This window comes from Corapipo altera, unplaced genomic scaffold (assembly GCF_003945725.1).
Source record: "Corapipo altera isolate COAL_440 unplaced genomic scaffold, ASM394572v1 0, whole genome shotgun sequence".
NCBI classification, from domain to species: Eukaryota; Metazoa; Chordata; class Aves; order Passeriformes; family Pipridae; genus Corapipo; species Corapipo altera.
In genome coordinates this window covers 57,739,416-57,757,302 of record NW_020884872.1, presented here as the reverse complement: position 1 = coordinate 57,757,302, position 17,887 = coordinate 57,739,416, and the positions used below count along the sequence as shown (strand labels likewise).

Sequence of the window (17,887 nt, the reverse complement as noted above, 5' to 3'; positions counted from 1 at the left end):
ATTCCATTCTGGGATTTTATTTTCTTTCTTTTTTTTTTTCCAGAGATAAGTCTGTGCAATCATGAAAGATGAAGGTGGTTCACTCCATTATGACATTTCTTGGACTTTGCCTTATTGACTTCTCTTGCACTCCAGAGCCACAGGCAAACTGTGAAATCTGTCTGGAAACAGTCCAGTTGTAGCACACTAGCACCAGGCTATGCTACTGATAGTACCAAATTCCTGGTGCAATTTCTCCTGTGAGTCACCTTAAGAAACACATCAGACCAAAAGACATTACCTAGAATGGGTTTAAATGAGTTTTATTTCAGACAACCTACATGATAGATGTTTTTTTCGTTTTTCAAAACAATGCCTCCACTCCAAATCAGGGTCAAAATAAGTGAATAAAGCTCAAGATGACATCAGTCCAATTGTTAGACATTGCCGATTCCTGGTGGTGTGCCGATGAAGAAGAAACAGCAGCCAGCTATGAAGACAAGTGATCCAAAACCATACTGTTTGATTTGTTACTGAAACAAGAGTAGCAAGTGTTAGCTCAAGGGTCACGACAGTCACAGTAAATTCCTACAACTTGTGTTTTCCCTAATTCAATCTGGGCTGCCACAGTCAGGCAGGCAGAAAGCGCAAGGAAATTGTTTTTGCATCTTAGTGCAAACCAGAGAGCAACAGGAAAACTGCCCATGGTCTATCAGAGGATGCTGATCACTTTTACAGTCATACAGAGCACCTGGCACCAATCAGCTGCTGAGCAAGCTGGACAGAATACTCATTCACACCCTTTCCTAAACAAGTACCAAAGCATACAATCTACTCTCTTAGGAAACTGGAATACCCCATTGATATTCTTTTACTCCATCTTGAAGCAGACATAGGTTACCCAAATTGCACATCCAAAAGGTGTGCCCCTGTAGAGAAGATGCACACAAGCTCCTGCTCCCAAGGATGTGCCTTCCACGTCTGGCCTGTTCTAGGGCCCAGGACAGACATCACCATTCCATCAGGCTGCAGGAGGTGCCAGGTCTGTTTTGGCCAATAAAAGCATTCCTTAGTTTGCCTACTGCTCCACACTACAAACTGGCTCATCTTTACATGATTTGCATACCAGAAAGTTTTTAAGAGGCTTTACAGATAAATTTAGCTGGCTATTAACAGACTTCATAAGTCCACAATGACTGGGGAAAGCAACTGGTGATCCTACACGGCACTTAATTCCACAGCTCTCCCAATAAGCAAAAGAAACGAGTGTTGGGATCCAAATACTGTTCTGTTGCAACCACATTCCAATACAGAGTAGTTAAAGCAGACCACAGGAGCTGTCTTGAGCTCAGGTAGCTGGAGATTCCAGAGAGAATAAGGTTAAATACTTGGTCAAGTATTACTGTGTTCCAAAATTTAGGGCAACATTTAAACTGACAGTTCTTGCATAAAAGAATATGGGCATCAGATTAAGTGAAAGAAGATGGAACGTGACCGCGCAAAGCAGTGCACAATTAAACCCCACCAGAGGGATCTGAACTACAAGTGCTTCATTTCAGAGCACATTGTCTTTCATCTTATAGTTTAAAACCATTCCCAATTACACACATCTTGCCAGGACAATTCCTTCTGCATTCCTTAGCCATTAAGTCACCATGAATCACTGCTGTGACACTACATCCCCGTTTAGCACAAGTTAATAGCATTCAAGGGAAGTTCCAGGCATTTTGCATAATATGAAGCACCAAATAGGCTGTACTTACACAGACTTCTAAGTTTTTAAACTGACAGCTACTGTTCAACTTACACAGGGACAAGAGAGAACAAGTGCTGCACTGAAGGAACTCATCACGTAGTTAGGCACATTCACCCAATGCAGTACTTACACACTTCTCGATTTCTAAGCCGTCCTTAAAGAAAATCATATATGGGGTTACACCATCCTCACGGAAGTCCAGGAGAGCCACCATACCATCTGGATTCATGTTCTCTCCTACAAAGAACTTCAAAGCAATGTGTTACTGAGACATTTAATCAGCCGTTACCAGGAAAGAATGCATTTTTACACAAGAACAATACAAAGGCACCAAGTTCAGGTTAAAAGTCTCCCTGACCAGCTGCAGGGATTTTGCTCTCCACAGCTTGCCCATTTTAGTACCACAGGAGGGAAAGGATGCTATCCAAAGGAACAGGCTTGAGAGGTGAGCTCATAGGAACCACATCAAGTTCAACAATGCCAAGTGCACGGTCGTACACCTGGGTCAGGGCAATCCTGAGCACAAACACAGGCTGGGCAGAGAATGGACTGACAGAAGCTCTGAGGAGAAAGACCTGGGGTACTGCTGACAGAAAGCTCAACATGATCCAGCAATATGCACTTACAGCCCAGGAATTCAACTGTATCCTGGGCTGCACCAAAAGGAGTATGGTTAGCAGGTTGAAGGAAGTGATTCTGCCCCTCTGCTCCGGTGAGACCCCAGCTGGAGTGCTGCATCCAGCTCTGGAGCTGGGATCTCAAGGTAAGAAGGATGTGGACTTGTTGGAGCAAGTCGAGGATGGCCACAAAGATGAAGGTTGGAGCACCACTCCTGTGAAGACAGGCTAACAGAACTGGGGTTGTTCAGCCTGGAGAAGAGAAGGTTCCAGGCAGACTTTAGAGCAGCATTCCAGTACCCTAAAGGGGGCTACAGAAAGTCTGAAGAAGGACTTTTTACAAAGCCACATTGCAAGAGGACAAGGGACAATGGCTTTAAACTGAAAGAGGACAAATTTAGATCATATATTACAAAGAAATTTTTAAGTATAAGGTGGGAGGCATAGACCCAGGTTGTCCAGAGAAGCTGTGGATGCCCCATCCCTGGAAATGTTCAAGGGCAGGCTGGATGGGGTTATGAGCAACCTAATCTAGGGAAAGGTGTCCCTGCCCATGGCATGGGGACTGGAATTAGATGATCCTTTGCAACTCAAACCATTCTGTGATTCTGTAATTTTACCACAGTGCTATGAACAGTGTAAGACTCAGCAAGGGCCAAAGTGATCCACATTTCAAGTCTTTTAACTCCAAAATCCCTAAACCACAATAACAACAAATGCAGCTAACTACAAGCACTATGAGCTGAAATGAGATCCCCAAACACCTAACACCCTTTTGCTGTTTCTCCTCCCTAAGTCTCAGAGAAGAGCAAGTTAGACATCCTCACAACAGGAGAACTCAAAATTCTCAACAAGCCACTTCAGTAGGTGAACCAGCTTGTAACACTGCAATACTACGGTAAGGAGATGCAAGTTACCTGGTAGTTTTTGAAGTTGGCAAGGATGTGTTTGATTTGTTCTGCAGCCCCTGTCATGAAAGGCTTTACTCTCTCTGGCTTGTGTTCCTCAAGTCTGGCTTTGATTCTGGAGGGGGGAAAAAAAATATCAAAACTCTGAAAACATGTTCTAGTTTAACTTCACTGTGTAAAGTCACATCATAGCAGAAACAGTTACTATCAAACTTTAATTCTGCTTTCCCCCCACTCCCTTTCAAAGCCCCCACGTTTTAATTTAATTTTGCTAGTGAAATAGCAGAACAGTGCCTGCCACTCATATCAGGGTCATTTTACTGCTAGGCTAGCGGTAGACAAAAATCAGCAAGTCATTTCCACAGCACCAAGAGTACTTTCTATCAGTGTCACAAAGCGTTTTCACCTTTAGTAGCAATCCACTGAACAGAGATCAACAGAAAGTACATCTTGAATTAGCAAAAAGTCCCATTCACACACATTTGTTAGATATTTGCCAACTTAGAAAAGCTTCAGAAAGCTTTTCTTTACCACCTCACTCCCATCCACAGGAAGGTTTGGCATAAAAAAAATACAGAAGAAAACAGCAAGGTTACAAACTAGATCTAAAGCACGTGATCAGGTCCTCTACCTCAGCCAAGATAAACATAGATATTCCAGTATCAACCTCTGGAGCTCCAGTTCTGCCAAGTATTCAGACGTTGCTGAAGTTTACAGCCAGTTTCACACCTGTATCAGAACTAACACCTACTAGGAATATGTCCAATGCTGTTTTTAAATCTCAATCATGCAAAAACTCTGCAATCCCATTCAAAGGAAAAGCCTATCAACACTTACGCTTTCATGTAATCCTTGATGTACTTCTTGTAGGATTCTTTTGTGAAGCTGGTCTCCTGAAGGTGGTGGTTAATTACTATATCAACACCAGTTATGACCGTGGCTTCTGTTCCATCTCCCTCTGGACCTTCAGCAGAGGCATTGCCACCAATTAGAGAGTCATCAATTTGACCCTCTGTCCTGGTGACCATCTGGATTTAGAGACATCAAAAAACTTAACGGCTCTGCAAAAAACCTTAATGCTACCACTCTTACACACCTACGACTTGAGAGCAGGACATTACTCCAGAGCCACAGATCAGTGCAAGGAACCTGACTGCAGCCTAAGCACTAATTTCCCAGTGACAGGAGAAGGGGGAACAGGTTCAAATTGAAAGACAGGTTTAGATTAGACACTAGGAAGAAATTCTTTACTGTGAGGGTGGCAAGGCACTGATACAGGTTGCCCACAGAAGCTATGAATGCCTCATCCCCAGAAGTGTTCGAGGCCAGGTTGGATGGCGCTTTGAGCAACCTGGTCGAGCAAAAGGTGTCCCTGCCCATGGCAGGGGGGTGGAACCAGATGGTCCTTAACGTCCTTTCCAACCCAACACATTCTATGATTCTGTGACTGCCATGCCGGGTGCCTCTCCTGGTGCCTGACCCAGACTCCATTACACTCCAGCCTGGTTGACCCGGGCTCTCTCAGGCACCACCCGGGGGAGCAGCCAGCCTTGCCCCGGCACAGGCACCGGGCCGTGGTGGGTCACCCCTCCCTCGGGCCCCTCGCAGGGACGCCAGCCCCGCTCCCCACCGGCCCTGAGTCACCGCAGCATCCCTGCCCCGCTCCCTCCCTTCCTCCCTCCCTCGGGGCGGGCGGACACTCACCTTCCCCTCCACTTCCAGGCACAGGCCGTCCGCCACCTCCCGGATCTTGTAGATGTCCGAGAACATCTCGTCCTCTGCGGGGACACGCAGACATGCACACACAGGGTCAGCCCCCGCCTGCCCGCACCCCCGCCCGCCCCGCCCCCCCCCCCCCCCCCCCCCCCCCCCCCGCCTGGCCCCGCATCGCACATGCGCGGCGGCACCGCCAGGCCCGGCGCCCGGGCCCGGCCCGCTCTCCCCACCCCCCCCACCCCGCGCACCCGCCCGGCCGCCGCTCCAGGCCGCGCCGCGCCCCTCCCGCCCCCCTCCCCGCGCCCTTACGGCTGATGCAGTCCCGGTAGATGATCATGGCGGCGGCGGGGGGCGGCGGGGGCGCGGGGTCTCAGCGCAGCGACCCGGGCGCGGGGCGGGAGCGGGGCGGAAAAGGCCGAGTCAGCGCCTGCTGGGGCTCATATAGCGGGCACGGCCCCGCGCGTCACCGCGCACGCGCACTGCGCATGGCCCCGCCCCCGCCACGGGCGGCGCCCCCGCGCGGCCGCTCCCGGGACCGCCCTGGGAGGGGGACACGGCCCCGAGCGCTCCCGCAGCGCCGGCCGGGAGAGCTCCGCGACACCCAGCTCGCCCGCTCCTCCGCAGCGCCTCCGCTCCACAGGGGAGGCTGGTGTGGGATTCCCCACCTCTGCTTCGTGCCGCCCAGGGGAGCTCCGAATCCTTCGCCGCGTCTTGCGGTGGTGGAGCAGGTGAGGACCCTTCCAAAAAGGGCTGACGTGCCTGGCAGGGTGTGCCCAGGAGGGCAGGGAGTTCTGTGAGACCTCATCGCAAAAAATCATAGAATTACAAGATATGCTAAGTTGGAAGGGACCCATCAGGATCGTCGGAGTCCAACCCTTAGCCCTGCACAGGACCATCCCCAAGAATCCCACCATGTGCCTGAGAGCATTGTCCAAATGCTTCTTGAACTCTCAGGCTTGATGCTGTGATCACTTCCCTGAGGAGCCTGTTCCAGTGCCCAACTACCCTCTGGGTGAAGAACCTTTTTTCTAATATCCAACCTAAACCTCCCGTGACACAAGGCCATTCCCTCGGATCCTGTCACTGGTCACCACAGAGAAGAGATCAGTGCCTGCCCCTCCTCTTCCCCTCGCGAGGAAGTTGTAGACTGCAGTGAGGTCTCCCCTCGGTCTCCTCCAGGCTGAACAGACCAAGTGACCTCAGCCGCTCCTCATTCGGTTTCCCCTCAAGGCCCTTCACCATCCTCATTGCCCTCTTTTGGACCCTCTGTAACAGCCTAATATCTTTCTTACATTGTAGTGCCCAAAACTGCACATAATATTAAAGGTGAGACTGTCCCAATGCAGAGCAGAGTGGGACAATCCCCTCCCTGATGCTTTGCCTGATGCCCCCCAGGACATGGTTGGCCCTCCTGGCTGCCAAGGCACTGCTGACTCATATTCAACTTGCAAAATGGGAAAGAGGGTTTCATCCTTCCAAAGTCAGAAGGGGTCAGGGCTGGCAGGGACCTCCGGAGAGCAGCCAGTCCTGCACCGTGCCAGAGCAGGGCTGGTGCCTCTCCCTCATCACCTGTCCTTGCATTTCATGGGTTTCAACACCAATTTTCCTCTTTCTTCTAATTTTTTAACCTCTCAGTAACACTTTTATTTTGTCTAGCTTCTTGTGATGTTTCTGGGATGTCTCATCCCTGGCCCATTTCTCATTACACAGTCACTGAGCTGGGCCGATCACATTTACATTTTCTTTTTGCCAGTTGGTGCAGGATGGAAACAGCTTTTGGGCATATCTATGCATCCGCTCTTTTTCCTCAATTTTTTTTTCCAGGGAGAGAATTACTCTCTTTTCTTTCTGTGGTATTATAAAACATCTTTGCACCCCCATGTTCCAAACCAGTTTCTCATTTTACATAGGCATGCTCATAAATACTGTAAGGTAAAACAAGAATGCCAAGGCAGTGGAAGGATTAAAAAAAGGTTTATTTCAGATGCAAGGATCACTTCTTAACGATGTTGCACATACCGGGCCCCCAGGGAAAAAGGCAATGCCCCGCCTTCTCCAAGGCTTTTTGTATCTTTTCTCTCTCCTCCCCCACCCTCTCTGGCCCGAGGAGGCCTTGTACATGTCTGCAAAGGTGTTATCTCTCTGCATACCAGGGAAAGAGAGAGATTGCTCACAGCTTATCCCTGCAACTTTCTCTGAAATGCAGAAGGAAGGAAAAAAAAACCACATCTAACCCGTTTGAGAAGGCATTTTACAGTCTTCCTAAGTGAAATCAAGTTCTAGCTTTCCATCACAAATTCTTCCGAAATGGTACCTATCCCTACAAATACACGCATTGACTTTCCAAGGAGAAGCACTCCCAGTCTTTCCCAGACACCCTGGGGAAGGGCTGCTGCCCGTGTCCCACCAGCGCCTGGGTGTCACCTCCATAGGCAGCCTGGCAGGTGTGTGTGGGGGGGGGCGGTGTTGGCTGTCCTGGCCACCTCCAGCTGCTGCCTCCTCCTCATGATCTCCATCATCTGGACAGACTGCCACAATGTGAGCCCTGCTCACACACTGCTAAGGGGCTGCAGACCTCTTACAAGGGCAGTGACACTGGGACATGGACATTCATTAGCTGTACTGGGTGCTGCACCTTCTCCAAATAAGTGATGCTTTTCAAATGGGCAAATAATTAAGAAGCCATTAGACTCTTTCAGTTATTACTCCCTCAGGTAAATCAAGTTGGGTATGTTCAGAGATACCACTTCTGCACTTGTGAAAGGGGTGGTTAATTTTTGGGGCAGGTATATTTTTCCAAGAATAAGTGAGATTTAGCCCAGCAGTCAGGGTCGAGATGAAAGGCAGAAGGACAGTAATTCCTAGACCTTTTTTCCCCCTTTGGACATACTTTTCTGCAGCAGCCCGTCACAGTTGAAATAAATCCAGACCTCACTTGAACCCTGATTCTTCGGGGACATTGCTAAAATACCTTCAAAAGACATCATGGGACCTAAAACGCTTAGTGCTGCTAATGATCCTGGACTTGACAGAGACACCAGAGCACAGGATACAATTCCCAGTCCCTCACCATCCTCAGGCAGTAAATTACTCATTGCTTTCTTTGTGTGTGCCAGAAGAGCTCCTGTTTTATCTCCTCCCCTGCTCTTCCTTCCTTTGCTCCAGATATCAGTGCCCTTTTTTTTTTCAGATGGTCTACCTGCTTACATAATCTAATGAAATATATAAGTCATTCTCTGCTGTTTTTTGCCTTCAAGAATACTGCTGCTATTTCAGGCCTGAAGAAGGGGCTTCTGCCCAAAAGCTTATCTGTCTTTTTTTTCCTCAATGACATCTGGCCTGATAAAAGATAACCCCTCTTTTTACAAACCACAGTAGAAAAAGAGCATCTTACGTCTTTAGCAGTGGGTTGAGTGACAGGGGAACATTTGGCTCCTTCTACATAGTGTAATGTGCAGCTAAAAACATCCAGTTAGTAGGTGTGCTTCAATTTGGTTTTATTTTGAAGAGACTGTTCTAGAAAAATGAATATTTCTAGTTTGGAAACCTCTTACAAATTCATCATTTCACCCTTACTGGAGTCAGGGCAGAAATCCTTTAGCACAATGTGAAGGTAGATGGACCTTCAGGTTGTTCTGCCTGTAGGTCTATGTTAAGAGTTGCAATTGTGAAACGTGAGATATTATTTAAAAATGCACCTGCTAAATAGACTCCTGTGTGAACACCAGTTTGATGTGGAGTTAAGCTACATCAGTATCAAGCTCAACAAGCTTTAAATGAGACTAGGAGTGTTGTAAAGGTTTTGCATCCTTTTCACTTGAGTTTCTTCTAAAACTGATTTAAACTCAGACAACTGAATAAATCCCAGGACTAAGTTAGCAATATTTTAGTTGGCTTTCTGTGCAGGCAGCCTCTTCAAGCACTTCTTACATCTAGCTAGAGTTAATATGTTCCAGAGTGATAGGTTAAAATGATGATACCTCCCTTCCTCCAACTTTTTAGGTGCTGACTGACATCCAAAATGATGTGACAGGTTTTCCTGACAGCGCACCTCATCTTTGGGGATGTGTAAGTCCCCAAGGACTGATGGAAATCCTGTGCTTTTATAGATGAGTCTTTTAATAGTGTTTGAGGAGGATTTTCTGGGCAGGTGTGTGCAGAGTCTCATGAGAAGCCTTTCTCATGGAAGCCACACCTCAGCTAGTTGTGAATTATTGCAGTGTTACTTTCATCAAGTATTAGCATCATCTGGATATGACTGTGCTCAACTAATTGTGTCTTGGATTAAAATGCCAGATGACAGCTGACACTATGCCATTCTTTCCCTAAGTAAACAGTACATTTTCAGCCCACTGTGGCAACTCCCATCGAGCTGTAAGAAAAGGGAGGAGATCATGCCTGCAGCTAAGTCTCCTGCAAAATGCGACCAGTGGAAATAAATGAGAAGTGAGGCTGGAGGAAGAGCGGTGATGCTGGGCTATGATATAAGGGGTGGCACCAATGTGTTCTTCTAACCCTTGTAATTCCTGGCTGGAATTTAGGACTTAAACAGGGGCTGTAATTTTGTATCCCTTGTACTATCCACACAGGTGGAAACAGGCGTTTTAACTGGTTTTGATCAAGTTCTTTCCCCAGTGTATTTCAGGGCAATAAAGATTGATCACTAGGTGTTAAAATTTCTTATTAATTGGGAATTGAACTCCAAAAACGATGCCATCAGTCTGATTCTTTCAGGTGAGTCTAGGTTACGCAATATAGCCAGCCTTTCAGTTCTTGGCAATCCTTGGAGTGTTTTGGATCTCGAGCCAAAATTCATACTTAAGATCTTAGTATACTTAAGATCTACACAGTGTACAAAGCCAGAAACCCAGATGCCAAGATTAGTATTTGAAAGAGTTGAGTTTTTATCATCAGCGTAGCTTATCTGGTGTGATCTATTCACAAATTACAGACTATGTTAGACTGGACTAGATAGATGAAGATACCCCAAACAAAGGCATCACTTTTTAGAATATACGAAAGGTCTTCGGTTCAGCAACAACCCCTCTTGCACTTTTACTCTTTTTCAATATTTACAATTCCTCCTGTTGCAGCTGAGTCTCTGAAAATCCTTGGCATCTGCCTTGGCTGTACACCCACAGCTCTGTTTCACTTGATGGCTGCTGCACTTCTTCGAACGGACACAGAGGTCACTGTGCAGTCACAAACCCCTTTTATCTGTGACATTACATGCACCAGGTCAGCTCACCTAAACCCTGCCCTGGGGATGTGTGAGGATGTCAGCTGGCACTGCAACTACTGCATTTTTAGGAAAAGCAGAACTGCAATTGCCAAGATAATACTTTGAAGCAAGCTGCTGCTCACCTACAATTTTAGACTTGGTAACCTTATAAACACCCCCATGAGTCAAGAGCTGTGGAGAAAGGCCTGCACCTGCTCCTTGAGTCTGCTTACTAGTCAGTGTCTCACTAATGTGCTGATTGATGGAATAGAGGGTGCATTCATTAAAGTTGCAGATAACATTAGATTGGGAAGGACCCCAAGTGTATTGGAGATTAAGATTAGAATTAAAATTGATCTTGACACGCTGGACAAAAGGCCTGAATTGTTAGACAGTACTTGGACAAGGCCAACAGGACAATGAGCAGTCAAACAGATTTACTAAAGGAAAATCTATCAAAGCTTTTTAAATACATGGATGCAACACAACATTCAAGCAAGCTCTGAGCCATACACTGTGAGGAACTGAGAGAGTGCATGGGCAAAGTGCTGCCTTGTCCTGGCCCTGGTCCTCTGCTCTGCTGTAGGCTTCTGCCACTGGCACATGCCAGGGGATACTGAGATGATGATGTTCTCTGTATGCATGCCCTGTGTCGTGCTCTGGTGTGCAGAGAAGAAATGATCAGCTACAGACAGGACAGAGAATTGGGCAGCAGTTCTGGAGAAAAGATCTGGGATGCTGGTGGGTCCAAAGCTGAACCAGAATCATAGAAGCATAGAAACATTTAATCTGAAAAAGGCTACTAAGATCATCGAGTTCAACTGTATACCCAGTACTGCCAAGTCCACCACTAAAGCATATCCCTGAATGCCATATATATATGTCTTTTAAATACTTCCAGGGATGGTGACTCAAACACTTCTCTGTTCTGATGCTTGACTACCCTTTTGGTGAAAAAAAATTTCCTAATGTCTCTTTTACCTGTTTTGAGAAAAGCCCACATCATATTGGAGTAGATAAGTGATGATGTCATGTGTAAGAAACCTCTTCTGTTGTATGAGGTGAGAAGATGAGCTCTGTTTGGTGCTGCTAGTATCTCCTAGAGCACTGACTTAAACTTTAACAACACATTTTTAAAAAGGTATAGACTGATCAACAAGGGTTCAGAAGAGCAGAAGGAGTGAGTAGAAGAAATATGAGTTAGGTTTTTTTGCTGTGAGGGAGTTTTAGATTAGGCTAAATGCTTTCCAGTACAGCCAATAGAGAAGCAAGGAATAGCCTGTCTACCTACTTCCAGAGTTGGACTCGATGATCCTTGTGGATCCCTTCCAACTCAGCATATTCTATGAGTCTCTATCCCTGCAGGTTTTTGACAATAGTCTAGAAACCTGCTCATGTGAGATCAGAAAGCATGTTAAATCCATCATTAATGATGGATTAATGTGGGGCAGTTGATTCTGCCCCACAATAGACAGACAGGCTGCCTCTAGTTCCTTTCTAGCTCTATTCTTCACCCAGTGATTTTTAGGTGAACTATGTGCTGTCATTTACACCTGTTTAGACTGGTTACACAATTGCGATAAAAATAATATCCTCATATCCCTATCCAGAATGAACAAGAGAGTTTGGAAAAGGGACGTTATGAGAGAGGAATGTGTTTGTTGTCCTGCATGGCAAGGTGGGTCTGCTTAGAAATCACATGTGCTCAGAGGGAGAAGCATTCAGGTTCTACAGTGCCGAGAGCTTTAATCCTAGTGAGTCCCTACTGTAGTCCTATTTAAATTCCATGTGGTACAGTCCTTTGACTCAGATCAGAGGTATGCTTCAGAAGGGGCTCCCTCCATGCCAAACCTAAGGGAAAGATGAGCAGGGATTTAACTAGTTGTGCTTGGTGGGACTTTGCTTAATCTGCGAGCAGTAAGCCTGGCTCTCTCTCTGCAGAGAGACCTGCTCTTACACCAGAGTGGAAAATTTCTAAATTCATCCACAGAAAAAAAAAATCAGTGCATGCCTGCCCACTTCAATTGTTTTGCAAAGAATGGGAGAGGAATTTATCCTATTTAACCTCCACATCAGAGATAGCTTACCACTAGATCCCTTTGTTAAGGGAGCGCAAGCTGACTTCCCATGGAGCAGCTGGGCCTACTACATAAGAGAAGGGGAGCTGGGAGTGTGAGTGGTGGTGAGGCGGGCAGGGCAAGTGTCCCCCTCAACAAGGGCTCACCCCACGGTGCCCCAGCCAGGCCAGCAGCGTGAGATCAGGATCTGAAGTGAAGCCAGGGCTGGTATGAGCAAGGCACAGGGTCAGACCCAGCCTGGCTGCAGCACAGCACAGGCAGGGAGTGAGGGAGAGGCCGGAGCCCAAACACAGCGGCTGAGCCATGGGAGAAGAGGGTCCCAGTGAGGCAGCTCACGGCTCCATCCCACATCACAGCTTGTTTTACTGCAACATGAGCCAAGGTTACAAATTCTATCTGCAGGCACTGCTCCGAAGTTAACCCTTTTTTTTTTCTAAGGCAAATGCCTCTGCCTAGTTTTCCACCCTGAAGACACTGAGCTGAACTGTATCCTCAGTTAACTTAGCAATCCCCATCGAGAAGACTCAAAGAAGACTTCCCGCTGCTAGGTCTCTGTGTTTTCACGCCAGATGTAGAACTGTTTGAGTGCCTGTGATATATGGAGACACCCCACTAGATGGCAGGACAGGAGCCGGTGGATGGCAAGCAGGGCTCTGCTCACCTTGGTAGGAGACCAGAGCTTTTTCCATGGGTGTCGTTCCCATGTCACCTGAAATGCCCCAGGACCAGCACAAGTAAAATTCAGTCTTGGGCCTGTAAATGATACAGCCCCTCTGGGCTCCTGGCCAGCTGGGTGCTGCACACAGATACTATTCTCTCCAGATAATTAGTGTCCACACGTGATGAGCTGGAGTCTCTTGAGTTTTTAACCATTAGAGGCACTAATCCTGCTGTGCTAAACTCAGCTGCCATTTTTCAAAATGTCGTTTGCCTCAGAAATGTTTTAAAGCCTGAAATTGAGTTCTGCCATTTTGACCCATCACTGTGTGCTCTTTAGGTCATTGTTATATGGCGTGAGCTCTCGGTCTTGTCAATAGAGAAATAATCATCAGAGCACACAGAACGTTAATGGTGTTATCCCTAAAATTCTGACACTACCAGCAGGTAATAAATAAGGAACAGAGTTACATTTAGAAAGCAAACTTTGCTGCAGATGCTCCAGCAGAATGGCAGGACTTGATACTCATTATAAAGAAATGAATAGATGAACCTTTTGGTGTCTCAGTTGTGCAAAGCATCACTCTAAAATACTGTAGGGGAAAGCAGGCAACAGGACTAAAAGACTGCATTTTGGAAAACAGCTTCTTAAACAGAAATCCATTAACTTGAGGTCATAACACTCGTCAGCTTCAAATACAAAACTGCTGTCATTTTCAAAGATCCCAAGACTGATTTGTTATTTATTATTTTCTGATAAGGATTTTGTGTCCACTATATTCCTCCCTTCTGTAAAAATCAAAAAGAGACGTGAGCAACAAAAGATATATTGGAGGATTAGGAGTTATCTCCCATTTTTCTGAGTGATTTTGAATTGCTCTGGTTTCTATTGTTTTAGGAAGGTAAGGCAGTGCTGTAAGAGCCATTATGAAATGGGGAATTTTAATGGAAGGGTGGTAGAAGAAACTGTGTACAAATTGTCCCTGCAAATGTGCTTTGAGGAAAGAGGGGCCAATCTATTTATCTATCTGTGAGATGGCTGATAACCTAAAGCACTTCAAGGTAAGGGTAGGAAAGGACCTTGAGAGTTCAATAAGCCAGTCTTCTTTCATCAGAGGGTTAGTTAGACATGCACTTCTCTGGGGAGATGTTTGCCTACCTTGTTTTTCAGATTTCCTGGTATTGGAGATTTCCATCCTCCTCTGCAGAACAAACATTTACTGAAAAGGGGCGTGGACCCTCCTGTTAAGCTCAGCTGGTTAGAGCCTGGTGCTAATAACACCGAGGGCATGGGTTTGATCCCTGTATGGGCCATTTACTTAAGAGTTGGACTCAATGATCCTTGTGGGTCTCTTCCAACTCAGAGAATTCTGCAATTCTCCTGTGAGTGTTGTAAATATAGAATGGATCATAACCTGCATTAATGTGGATTTAGAGGTCTGTTTGATGCTCAGATCCTTATGAAGCTCAGTGTGCCTCATTCTACATGGACATTTGGCTACATGGTTTCCATATTTATTTAAAACCCCCCAACTGTATTATTTGTCACTACTTTCACACAGGATGAACCAGTGTGTTCCTCATTGTTTAGTTCCTCCACTGGGCCAGTGGGAACATGGAAGTCTATCTGCATAGCTGTGATACTGTAGGGAGAGACGAAAAATGGAAGAACAAACCCATCTTTTGTATTTCTAAAGGAGCTTTACATATAAAAAGTCACTTAGCTAATGAATACAATTCAGGGCAGAGTTGCCTGAACTGATAATAGATACTTCTGTGAAAACATAAGAGCTGTTCTCAGTGCTGCTCAGAAGACTAAAGTGTTAATGAAATTTTAAGAAAGGAATAGAAAATAAAACCAAAAACATCCCTGTCATATATATGTCTGTATACACACACACACACACACACACACACACACACACACACACACACTCTGAGTAAATATATATATATATAATTTTTTTTTTGTATATAACTGCTGTATGCTCAAATGTCAAATGCCATGTGCAGCCTGGCCTCTCCATGTCAAAAAGGTATGATAAAAGTAGGACTGGCACCAAGAAGAGAGGCAAGAAGCCAAATATTAATCCAGAATAGAACACATCAAATTTAAAAAGAGATATTTGGGGTGGTAGGTGGGATGGCAGTCTTTGAAATTAACAGCGGCACTGAGAAAGTTAAAAGAAATCAATTATTCCCTACCTCTCAGCATATGGGAACTATAGGAACATCAATAAAATGATGAGGTGATAGGTTCAGAAGACTTTAAAAAAGGCTACTTTTAACACCCTATGTATAGTTATACTGCTTGAGGATGCTGTGGATGCCAAAAGTTTCAAATATTGCAAAAGCAATTAGGAAAAAATGCAGACATGGATATCAAGTACTCCTGGCTCAGGAAGAAACCCTTCAGCTAAGGACTGCCGGAGGTCAGGAAATTTAGCACTGAGATGTTACCTTCCTCTGCATAGATTTGTAGGTTTTGCAGAGAGGGGTTTGGAAATGATCTCCTGTATACTTGAATCCCCTTTATTAACTTGTCAATCACGTGCAGCCTTCAGGGAAGGACATTTCTAGAAAGGATGAGGGAGCAAGGAAATCATAAGGAGGCTAGGGAATCATCTCTGGCTGTTTCTCTGGCCTGAAATAACCTTTGGAGAACTGTGGGACTGTGCTGAGGTGAGTTAGGACCACTGCCCATTCTGCCTCATCAGTCCCCAGCTATGCCAAGTACATTAGCTGCTGCCCTGAGGATTTCTCCTGGTCTAATTTTGCTGTCTCATAGTTCTGACCTGGTTTTGGCATTTGAAAGAGCAAGTAAAACCCTTCTCACATGTGTCAGGTCCTTCAGCTGCCATCAGTTTCCTTAGTGTTTAATGACTGTCCTCAAATGCCCAGCCAAGGAGGTGTTGGATATCCCTGAGTAAGCAAAGGATTACAGAGGTGCCCTGAGGACAGGCTACTTTGTTTCAGCTGTGCCAAGAAATCACGTCCATGCTCCGCTGTCTTTTGGGCAGCCAGAGGCCCCCCTCCTTGTGTCTTATTTTTGAGTTGTTCTGCAATATGGTCTAGTCCTGCATTCCTTCAGCTGTGGCTCCTTGGGCATTAAATCCCAGCAGATTTTCCATCTGGGACATTCTGCCATATGTGGACACCTCAACCCACAGACAGTTACATGTGTACAAGCACACAAAGTGCATCAGGAGGTAGAAAAGACATATATACACATCTAAAGTTGAGCATACATACTTTTCTTTTGAAAATAAAAACTTCTGTGGCCATGATGCATACAGTGCCTGTTAGGTTTGGTTTTGTTGTTACTCCTAAAAGGTCATGCTGTCCTTCAATTTTGAGAAGCTCAACAGTGTGGGTGGAAGCACAGAACGCATCTGGGAGGCAAGAGAGAAATTCTGTGCATCAAAACTGGTGTTTACAGCCACTCTTCTCTGTGATGGCAGTCCGTACTTAACCCTCCAGTCTCATATTCTCCATGCATGAGGCTAGTAATAAGGCTAGTAATGTTTATCCACCCACTGAGAGGCTTGATAGAACAAATCATTACTACTCTATGGGGATATGGAACCAGGAAGAAATCTCAGTGAAATAATTAATACATACAGGAGGAAGTGAACACAGGGAAAAGAGGGAGCTCTGGGAGTGTATGCTCTTATAGCACAAAGCAAATGATTCCCCACTGAGAATGGCATGAATACGGAAACCATGCAACAGATGCACTGTGCTGAACAGCAAATACATGTAAATTATTCTGCTTGTCTTTTTGGTGCATTTCCTCACTATTCACGAATGGGTTTGTGCTGACCATCCAAGAGAGAAGCTGAGAAGCTGCTTTTGGGTACAGTGGGTGTTACACACACAGTGAGAGTATGCAGGGTATTGTGTACTGGTGCTGCCCAGAGCTGTGGTTGGCCCCTAACTAGCAGGATAGAAATTGGCTTGTGCTTTCAAACTCCTCTGAGGCAAGGCAAAGGATCGAGCTCCAGCCAGGCACTTAAGAGCAATGACATGGAAGTGGGGACAATTTTTCTTTCTTTCCATTAACCTAAGTTTATTATCTGCTCTGGATTTCTCCTGGTCTCCAGTGCTATTTAAAGACTTGGCTTTCATCCAAGGCCTGCACTCACGTGCTTCATATGAGAAACACAGACAGAAAAATAGCAATTTCTCCATTAGTTCATTGAACAGTTCTGCTGCTGCTGAACACAAAAGGCACCATTTCAGTTTATGCATGCAATCCCGACTTATAAGCAAGCTGCTTCTCTGAGGGTCAGCTTTGCCAGAGGAACAACCTGACCACTTGTATGTCTCTACTACCTGCAGTTTGACCTAGGCAGACAGAGGCTCAGGGCAGTGATTTTTACTTATAATTCTTCTTTTTTTTAAAAAAGGATTTCACATAAAAAGTACAAACACAAAGGCTGGGTCTTCTGATTGTTGAATTTTAATTAAGGGCCAGGAAAATTCTTTTTCAGAATATCCTTGATTTCTGATTATATTCTCCATTCCCGAAAACAACCATGATGATTGGAAGATACATTGATCAAATATGTTTGTTCATTCATAGCTTCTCTTCTGATGTAATGCAGTTTCAGAATCACAGAATATTCCCACAAGGATTCTGACAAATTATTATGTTATTCACATAGGTAGGGAAACAAAACTATGGAGATCATGGATATTCAAGATGGACAGTGAGAACCTGAGATCTTGCCATGATAATAGTATTTCAGTGATGCTGATGCAGTGGTTTGGTCTTTGAAGAGCTAAAAGGTTTGTTTTCACAGTGTGGCATTTGGCCTAAGTTACAAAATGTTAACTTTGACAGAGAAGCATGAAAAAGGGCTGGGTTTTGGACTGACAGTCAGGAGGTCCCATGTCCCAGCCCTGCTGGAGCCACACTGCTTTCTAGGGTGTTCAGGGCTAAACCTGCACAT

At 45.6% G+C, this 17,887-nt stretch overlaps 1 protein-coding gene and 1 non-coding gene across 2 annotated transcripts; both read right to left on the bottom strand.

Moving 5' to 3' along the window:
• Positions 1-28: 28 nt before the first annotated feature.
• On the bottom strand, positions 29-5,457 carry TPT1 (tumor protein, translationally-controlled 1). Its single transcript, XM_027649242.1, has 6 exons — positions 5,286-5,457; positions 4,965-5,038; positions 4,098-4,288; positions 3,270-3,375; positions 1,866-1,982; positions 29-512 (listed from the first exon to the last, which is right to left on the bottom strand). The coding sequence occupies exons 1-6, from the start codon at positions 5,311-5,313 to the stop codon at positions 510-512; spliced, it is 519 nt and encodes a 172-aa protein (XP_027505043.1). The 5' UTR covers positions 5,314-5,457; the 3' UTR covers positions 29-509.
• Positions 575-704, bottom strand: LOC113951808. The gene has a single exon (XR_003529281.1). It is a non-coding gene; the product is annotated as a small nucleolar RNA SNORA31 (small nucleolar RNA).
• Positions 5,458-17,887: the final 12,430 nt, after the last annotated feature.

Bases quoted from the DNA above. Each gene is read 5' to 3' on its own strand.
- TPT1 (XM_027649242.1), bottom strand. From the start codon at position 5,313: ATGATCATCTACCGGGACTGCATCAGCC. The intron at 4,289-4,964 runs GTGAGTGTCCGC...CTCTAAATCCAG, and splicing joins GCCTGGAAGTGGAGGGGAAG to ATGGTCACCAGGACAGAGGG. The intron at 3,376-4,097 runs GTAAGTGTTGAT...TCCCCCCTCCAG, and splicing joins ATCAAGGATTACATGAAAGC to AATCAAAGCCAGACTTGAGG.